Consider the following 9,976-nt stretch of genomic DNA (forward strand, 5'->3'; position numbering starts at 1 on the left):
ATGATGCAGGTTCAGTTTCCCGTATTTCAAATTTTGCTGCTTGAAAAACCCTGTTTTGTGCAGTGTCTTTAAATTTGAATGGCAGAGAGATAAGGCGATACTGACAATAACAGTTAGATACAATCTGTAGCTGCTGTAACCTGTCTACATTCAAATAAAACTGATTCTGATGCAACACCTCAGATAAAATTTGTATGAGGCAACAGAGTCTGCCACTGATTCACTGTCAAAAGTTGTCACTACATGACATTATCAATTCAACTGCTAATTCTCTGATGTCCACAGTGGGGAGACAGAGGGTCATATTTAACAGCACAATGGAAATTACATTTTTAGACAGATTTTATCTTAAACATTGTAAGTAGCTGGTGTTGTAAGGTGAGCCCTTGTTGTTGGTGTCAGGTGAGCAGTTTAACACACACACACACACATATATATATATATATCACATAATATAAAAACACTTAAAATGGTATGGATTCTTTTAATTAGACTGTGATATATAACAATGATTTTATGACATGGTAGGAAAAGGACTTTGACAGCCCTGGATATAATGCAATTTTGGGGATATTTAGGATAAAAAAAATGTTTTTAAAAGATAACAGGACGAAAACAAACATGCTAAAATGCACAGTTTGTGTAGAGAATGTCTTCTAAACATCTTCACATAAACCAGGGATACATAATACCGATTTTTTGGCATTATAAAGCCAACAATAATTCATGGTTTTAAACTTAAACATAGTTGCTTACCTGAGTACATTTTTGTCCCTTTATTTTCAAAGATATTGCACAAAAGGATGTCATAAACTTACAAGTGGCAGCCCACGTTGGCCAAAAGTAACAGTACAAAGGATTGCGTTGCGATAACAATAAAGATACAATGATTTTTTACCTATGAATAGCACGTTTCGTATTTTTAAAGGGCAATTATCCAAGAGGTTCAAAATAACATCAGTCTAAATTTGGAAAGATGGTATTTTCCCACTTGACTTCCAGAGTTATTGCCCATTTAAATATGAAAAAAATAGTAAGAGTTCATGGTCAACTTCACTGAAACAAAATCCTTATCCAGTGCTGATATGTAGTTTTTTTTTTTTTTTTTTCTTCAAACAGCCAACTACCATAGGACAGGATGTTTTCACAGTCACAGTTTTAACTTCCTGCCTAGATTAAGACCAGAAAAACTGTTCTCCAATCTCAGCATCTGTCAACACTCGTGTGCCTTTGTGTCATCTAGTGTATCTCTGTGTCTTCCTCTCTTTCTGATCTCCTCGCCCTAACTTCTGCTCAACACAACGGCAAACATCACACCATTAGGAATCTGTCCAGTCCTTTTTTTCAAACAGTAGCCAGACTTCAGTTACTGTTGGTGCTGCATTGATAAGCAGATTGTGCTCCTTTGGGACTACTTCCATACAATGTATTGTGCTAACAGGCGTAGGAATGTGTATTATCTGTTCATGTGATTTAAGGATATTTTTCACTTGTGTCCCCACACCTTTTTCCTGTTTGCTTTGTTTTCATTTTTCCCCGTGTCCTCGATATGATGCTTTCTTTATTTTAATGTCTCATCAGTTATTCATATATGACTAAAACCAGGTTTTAGCCCAGCTTGTTCATGCACACACTCACGTAGTGAAAAAATAGAGTACAAGTACTAGCTTTTAAACAAGTCTAATGCTAGGCAGTCAAATGTGGAATGTGAACTTGACAACTTCATCCCCTTTCAAGTGTAAGGAAATGGGTGCTCACAGTTTTCTGCTCCCAACAGCATTAATCATTCACAACTTATTGATTTAAGCTAAGCAGATTGTCAGCAGAAAACAGAAAGCAAGCATTTCCTTATTTTCCTTATTGGGTGTAACATCTCTCTGTCCCGTCTTCCCCCTGGGCTGGCTCACTCAACTCATGGGAGAGCGATGTCCATGTTGGTGCTACTGCTGGAAGATCTGAAGTCTTGGCATATAACAACCAACCTGTATAGGTTCAGTATGACCACCAGGAAGTTTTTGATGGCGAAGAAACCCAGCATCTGGTGGAAGATGCTGAAGTAGGTCATGACGGTGAGCCTGACCACTAGAAAAGGCCCGTCCTGGATGAATAAGGCCTCCACGATGCTCCATATGTCTGTACTGTGTTTAGTCAAGAGGGAAGCCTCCTGGGTGCCCTGCTCACCCTCACCGCTTGGCTTGGAGGTGACCACTTTAAAAAAAATAAATAAATAAATAAATAAAGAGACAAAAACAGACAAAGTTAATGGAAGGAGGAAACTGGGGAAAAGTTTGGGAAGTTGTCAAGAGCAGGGGAAATCTGTTACAGTGCACATTTGCTTTTTATACTAGCTTTTCCTTCCTGCCTTTTGTCTGGACTGGTAACATACAACCAGCTTGGCAGTAAGTTAATACTTGAAGTCACAAACTTGACAGCAGAGACAAAAATACTTTATTTGATATCATTTCTTTCTTTAGTTGTTTTAACCTGAATTTAAAAGCCTAACCCAGAACAGAGGTTTGAAATTAAATCACAAGACTGAATGTGATTGACCAGCATCATGTCGATGGATGAGGTAACTGAAGTTACACTGTTATGGTTTGATTAAAAACTATATTTGAGACTATAGACTATGTTTGATTGTATAGTGCTGGCACAGCACTAAAACAGAGTGTGAAGATAGGTCTGGCTATGTGTTTCACTAACGTTATTGTACTGATATCGTCTGGCAGGGGGTTGAGACAACGATGATCCTTACCTAACCTCATAAACATGATAGTAGTGGGATGAGTAACATTATACTGTAGATAAGGCACATAAACTCTACAAAGTAACAGGCTGTGAAGAACAGACGTTTTGTTTTGTGCTCCATTTTGAAGCTAACGTTAGCTAGTGCTTAAGGTAACAATGGGCGAGAGGCTCCTTTAAGTGCTCAGGAAAAAATGGAAATGTGAACATCTGCAGTTCTGTGAGAAGTGGACAAATTCCATCTACTAATGAAGACCATGTTATATGATCAAAAGCTCTGAGGCAGCTATTAAATGGACCTAACTTTTCTCAGCTACTGTTTTTAGACTAGAATGAACTTTGAGACTCAAGATGTATGAACATGTTGTGCGTGTATGTCAACACTTTCTGTGTTTACTTGGAATTCAAACATAATGGACATGACCGCACCCTCACACTAACACAAAGGAACACCCACATGAGTAGACGCAAACACAAATCCACACACTGTACATGCTGAAGGAAAAGCATTTTCATTTATAGGAGCAAGAGCACTGTACATTGAAGTACTAAGGGCTCTAAATGCATTGTGATGGTAAAGACAACCATAATGGAATCATTATTAAGAATCTTAACATCCATTTGTAAATTATTAAGGATCCGGTTATGAATAATTTAAATAATTATTGAGGGTTGTCTTTTCCAAGAACACAATTGCGTTATTTTAATCTCATTATTCACGTACTGTATATCACAATCTGCTTCCTCTGTTCCCCTGTGCTCCTGTCTCCAGCCCATTTCACTTCTCCCAGGACACTTTTTCTCCCTTTCAGACTTTCCCTTACTCATCCATACACCAGATGTCCTCAGACTTTCCTCCTCATTCCCATTAACCTGACTGCCCCGCCCATCCACACACCTGTTCCCACTTATCAGCCCTGCAGTCACCTGAGCTCTCCCCACCTGCACCCCATTAAACCAATCAGCTAAGTCTCTTCCTTTGTGCCTTGCCAGAGCGTCATGTTGTGTTCCGTGTATTTTTTGGCTTCCCTTACCTGAATATGACGCTTTTGCCTGTTTGCTGGACTTTGGATTCCTGCCTTTTCATTATTGGAAAAGCAAGCCTCTGTTCCTCTTTGTTTGTAAATGACTGAACTTTTGCCTCTGGTGTCTGCATTTCGGCCCTGTGTCCTTGTTAAATTGCTTGCAGTTGTGACAATTACAATGTTCTTTCTTTCATGAAACTCTATACTTTGTTCCCTCAGACATGAGAAGAAACATTTACATTGTTTTTGGTGCTCAATGTAGTTAGTTTCATAGAAAAACTACACAGTTGGGATTCACCTGATAACGGTTTCCCCATAATGGTTTAGATGTGAAGTTGAGACTTTGTCTGCACAAATTTCGGGTTAATAATTTGACATTGCTGGGCAAGTGATTTTCGCTAAACTGACTTTCACTGTTTACTTACAGCACTGGTGTGGATGCTGTTGACTTTAGTGATGTTTTGACAATTTCTAAACACATCCTTAATATTGTCCTACACTGGGAGGAGGTTATGTACAACAATACACAGCCGTAACTGCATAATGCACACAAAAGTTGTTGGTTTAATACACAAACACACACTGACCCGCCAGATGTAGGGGGAACTGCAACATACTCCAAGTCCACACAGCTAAGACGATGTAAACCAGCAGAGGACTATTGTCTCTGCAAAAGACACATGGAAAATATAGTAAAAGTCAGTCCCATGATGCTGGGATGCTGCTTTTTTTCAGTTAATGCACTGATATCATGTCAACACTTCAGGGATAGGATATGGGGGCACAGATTGGGTAACTTAATCCTAAAAGTGTGAACATACTCGTATGCATGCAATGTAGAAAACTCTGAAACATATTAATGAAAAACAGGCAATAGCCTATGATTAGACACCCACTTGACATCTGACAGCGTCTCACTCGTAAATTCGAGGATGTCTGCCGCCGTGCCAACAAAAATTAGGAGAAGCTGTGAGAGCTCGTCACGGGTGACTCCGCCTCCCAGAGGGAGCAGCCACTTCCCCACGATGAGGAGGATGAGCAGGATCTGATGAAGAGCCAGGATCCAATCATTGGCACAGACAGCTGATAACCCCTGCTTAAAATTCTGGGCAAGGGAGAGAGATTCAGAGTTATTTCTTTGTCGACAATTTAAGAGGTGTTCTGGGACGGCTGCATCGTTTCAGTCAGGTAGTTCTCAGCTCATGCAGTGCTATCTGTTTTGGGTAATTATCGCTCTATCAGTTTAGATTTAATATCTCTGTTATCATTGAGGTTTATACTAACTTGGTAATGCTTGCTGTTCAAACCTCACTTTTTACAGCATTTGTGGACCTTGGTCTGCTAAATGTCCATATCCAATAAATCATTATACAAAGAATGTCTCTGGTGATGTTCTATATTTTTCTTTTGACAAAAAATCCTCTGAAAAGACCAAAACCAAAAATGTGTTAACGTGTCACAAAACCTTCCAACCAATTTTAGCTCTTTAATTCTTCTGGGCTAAATGGGTGTGGTGGTGGTCTTGCTGTGGTTTATATAACAGCTTATTTCAAATGGTCTCCTCTCACTATTACTGACCATATTGGTTTTTAAGGCTGTTATGTTTGCTATTAATGGTAGAAACTGTGTGTGTTAGACTGTGGTCTATTGCCACACCTTTCTAATTTCCTCAACTTTACTACTGCTGTGGTTGCAAACTGAGTGTAGTTTATTTTAGTTTTCATGTCGATGTTAGTGCTTCGCTCACATGAAGAAGTCTGTTGTTTTATATGTGGCAGTTTGCAGTGCAAGTCTCTGCCCTCTCATTTGAATGACTTGGTAAATGGTTTGAATAATGCTTACCATGCTGCTTTACATTTTGCAGCACTGGGTTTAATTCTTAGGTCTATCTCTAAAGCCAACTTCCAGACTGGTTTTAATCCGAGGCAAAGCAAAAATACGGCTCCTATTGCCATCAGATCACAATGACAGTTACATTTGTGTTCATCTTGATTTAAGTGCTGCTGTTGATATTGTGATGATAATATTTTACTAGTTTGTCTGAGAAAGTGGGCTGGGATATCTTGCACAGTGAGTAGTTTTCTTAAATGCAGATTCTTTGTATGTATTGCTGACATGTTGTTTTACTTGGCTTCTCTAATCTGTGGTGTTCCTCAGGGGTCAATTCTTGGTCCTCTTATTTTCTCTCTACATGCAGCTTCAATGGAACACTATCTCTTATCACCCCTATGCTGGTGGTATTCAGTGTAGGTATAAAGCTTAATGGTTTCTTGCTTCTTTACACAACTGTCTTGATTAATTCAGTGACTGAATGACTCATAACTTTTTTACTTAATTACAGCAAAATTGAAATTCTTGTTTTTCTGCCCTCGATCAGATCTCTGGAAATATTCACCTCCATGTCACATATTTAGTCCTGTTATTTCCAGTTGTAATATATTAAGTTAAAACTCCTCGTATCACTTCAAAATTTAAAGCAATTCCACAGGAGCATTTAAGCATGTAAATAACCCAACTAATGGCATGCATCATCTGAATCATGATGAAGGATTCCTTTGTACCGAAATTATTATTGTATTAGGAAAATAAATAACTGTGAACTCTAATATTGACTGGAGAAACTGATCAAACTAAAATCTCTTGTAGGTTCCTATTTTATATGCAAAATAGGAATGCTTTTGAACAAATCAACCATCAACAAATTACTTTTTATTTGATTTTCTTGCTGGCTGCATTAAAGATTCTTTAGACCCCCACATCAATCCTGTTATTTTGCGCAATAACCTTATCTCAAAATAGAGATGAGGAAGAGAGGAGTACCTTAGCGTACCTTGGGAATATCCCTTATCTTGCCCATTGGTGAGTTCTTTCTGAATTCCTCAGGCCTGCAGCTGCATCCGGCTTTTAATCCCTTGATGTTCATAGTTATCCCTTCCCAATTCAATCAAAACTGGAAATCTGCTCCTTGGATACCAAGTAAGTGTCCTATGGGATCCCATATTACCCTGACATTGACTTCTAATCAGATTTACAGACAGAACTTTGCCATTGAAGAGCTAGAGAGCAACAGTTAAACCCTGAGTTCACATTTGGCTTTAAAAAAAAAAAAAAAAGACAGAAATTTCCTATATATGATATATGGACACAAGAGTATGAGTGATAGTATACGGTGATAGGACTATATACAGTGTATACAGGGAGGTTATGTCTGGGGCAGTGACTTCCTGGAGTCTGACTTCCCGACAGCCTCATGATGATGACAAGACAGCTATGATTGAACTCTGAATCACAGTAGAATCACAGTAAAGTGAGATACATAAGCAATTTTCCCCAGAGTTTCTTGAGAGATTGGTGCTTTTACATTACATTTACTCATTTGGCAGACGCTTTTATCCAAAGCGAGTGAGTGACAATTGCTTTGTTGGAAGTTGGAGTTCTTGTTTACATAATGTCCATAATCCAAACTGCAGTGTTAGTGATTTCCAGGAAATACATGATTAAAAAAAAAATCTGAGTCATTGTTTTCATTCTTGTTAATTTCTGTTCTCTGCAGGCATATCATATGAGACAAACTAATTTTTCATTCATTCACTCTTACCTCCAGGTACGTGAGGTTTCTCAAGGTCTCGTTCTGACTTGCCACGCTACGAATGTAAGAGTAGTCGATTTTTTTGCACTGAAAAGAGACAAAGGAGGCTTTTTACAGGCTGAATTTCACAAGCTACTTGTACTTTTCACTGCAGCTAACACTCATAACCTTAAAGTTTAAAAGCAAATGTAGTATATGATGGAATCAAGAAATTATTGAATTATATGCAAAGAGCTGGAGTTTTTGCAACCTTCCCACCCACCAACATCTGTCATTAGGTTTTGTGTTTGGAAAACATGAGAACTGTTGTTTTAAGCAGTTACATAGTGAATAAGAATTTCTGTTTCTGGCGTGGAATACCTCAACAGGTTCGCTGACTTTGTGCCGGTGGTGGAGCTCCAGGAGCCAGATGGAGGGAATGATACTGATGAGAAACAGAAAGATAGGAGGAGAAAACCTGGAAGAAAACCAACAGAGCTTTGTCAGCACAAGAAGTGAAGATGCCTAGAATTAATTCTCCATTTAATATTGGTTAGTGATTATTACAGTTATGTAGAGCTGAATGACTACTTGACTACTGGACCTTGGACTCTGGGAAGTCGTGATGGGCTTTTTTGTCTTATTTTATATACCAAACGATTAATCTAAAAAATATTAATCTAATCTAAAAAAAAATAGGCAGATTAATCAATAATGAAATTAATCAATTGCAGCCCTACAGCTGTGTATTTCATTGTCACTTTGCTTTCAGTTGAATACCACGATACTCCCACACAAACATCTGTTTCTTGTAAGGCTAAATAATTTAACTGGATGATAACATTTAGTGAGTGGGTGTATGCTTATCTTGGAAACAAATGTGCAGTGTAACATCGCACTGGTTTTTATTACATGTGATGTTAAAATGTAAGCTGATATTAATGATTCAACAAATAACTATACACATCAAGAGAATGAAATATTGTTTAAAGGTTAAGTTTATCCATGGAGGAAGACTGCTCGGGGCAGTAGAAGGGGTACCACCCCATCCTCACTGTCCCTGGAGCGGTTAAACAATAGCAGCAGAGGGACAAGCAGGATGCAGGGTATCTGGGGAGTTGGGGAAAGGGGTGAAGGCAGGGAAGAGATAACGAAATCTTAATGTCTAAATGTACTACTCAGGAAATTTATTGAAACCCAACAGTTGTGATAAGTTTTACACAAAAAATACATAACTTACTTTCAAGGTGTTAAGTACCCCAAGGATACCCAAGTAGGCTATTCTGTTAATTACAATATTACAACATATTTACAAATACTTATTTGCATGCACCTCATCTTACCATTTGTAATCTTTTCCCTTTCGCCTCTTCAGAGTTATAATCATTTCAATGACAAGCGGCAGAAAGAGGACAGTCAGGGACCAGTAGTGATCACTCTTCACCGTTGTCACCCTCCAGACCCCGATCAGGGAGACCAGGATAAAAAGCGCTCTTGTAATGATCGCACACGTAAACTTAATCACACCCATCACTGCGGCTGGTTGCAGATCAGTGTAGTGTACCGTAGCTTTGCCGTTATCCGTCAAAGTTCAACCAGCGACTGCTGCGCTGCGTTGCATGTAGTTTTTCGAAGAAGGGTCCCAAAGTTGAAGCCCCGCCTATAGAGAGAAAGTCACATTTAGTTTTTCCTGACAGGGGATCAGATAGTGAAGAGTAATGGCGCTGCTGGATAAATCACAGCTCCGGAAGCTGCAGTTCCACAGAGCTTATTCCGGTGAATTGTATATGTCATCATGAGCCGTTCACAAACTCCATGCAGAGGGTCTCAAGCTTTTTCTGGCATGCCCCCCCCCCAACTTCAGAAGACGAAAATGTCCATTCCCCCACACCCCACAACTTTATATCAGTCATTAATGACACCCCCACCCCCCCAAAACAGGTAAAAACAATAGTTTGGGGGTTGAAACATTCATATAATCTTCTTACATGTAATTGTAAATACTACAATATATTTCCCATATCTATATCTGGAAGAATCTTGTGACACCCCAATAGTGGACTATAGTTTGGTCTGCCTGCCTCACTAGCTTGACTATTTAGCTTGTTTAATATACTTTCTTACCTTCAGAGTTTCTGAATTAGATTGTGTCAAGTATCTATGAATGAACACTAATGTTAGCTAGTTTCTAACATAAGCTTTAAGTTACAATTTAGCTAACTAATGTTTGCTAGTTTCTAACTTTAGCTTTAAGTTACAGTTTAGCTAACTAATGTTAACTAGCTGCACACTTTCAGTTCCAATGTTAGGTTGTCATGTTATTACCAATATTAAATGTCATACATGATCTTATTTTAGCAAACACTGGTGCTCAGTCATGAGCAGTGAAACAACAGAGGATTAGTTATTGTAGAGGTACATTTTGACATCAGTATAGTGTTTATTATTTCATTTGGTGTGGCGGTTAAGTAGTCTTTTACTTTACATTGTATTTTATAATAGGTATCCTCTTTGTTATCACTGAGGAATTCGGGAGTTTTACCTGTTGGGTCAATGATTAGTATTAAAATACATGTGTGTCCAACACCTCAGTTCACTGAAGCATGTGCCTACGCTGTACTGCTTTCACCCTGGAGAA

The 9,976-nt window shown here is 38.6% G+C and overlaps 1 protein-coding gene across 1 annotated transcript; it reads right to left on the minus strand.

Annotated features, from left to right (window-relative positions):
• Positions 1-470: 470 nt before the first annotated feature.
• Positions 471-9,028, minus strand: LOC111645260 (transmembrane protein 26). The gene is made up of 6 exons (XM_023394379.2): positions 8,682-9,028; positions 7,720-7,816; positions 7,369-7,446; positions 4,667-4,875; positions 4,358-4,437; positions 471-2,208 (listed from the first exon to the last, which is right to left on the minus strand). Exons 1-6 carry the CDS (start codon positions 8,867-8,869, stop codon positions 1,913-1,915), a joined length of 948 nt encoding a protein of 315 aa, XP_023250147.1. The 5' UTR covers positions 8,870-9,028; the 3' UTR covers positions 471-1,912.
• Positions 9,029-9,976: the final 948 nt, after the last annotated feature.

Source organism: Seriola lalandi, unplaced genomic scaffold, assembly GCF_002814215.2.
Source record: "Seriola lalandi dorsalis isolate HSWRI2012SDOR001 ecotype SW California unplaced genomic scaffold, Sedor1 jcf7180002054948, whole genome shotgun sequence".
In the NCBI taxonomy this organism is placed as follows: domain Eukaryota; kingdom Metazoa; phylum Chordata; class Actinopteri; order Carangiformes; family Carangidae; genus Seriola; species Seriola lalandi.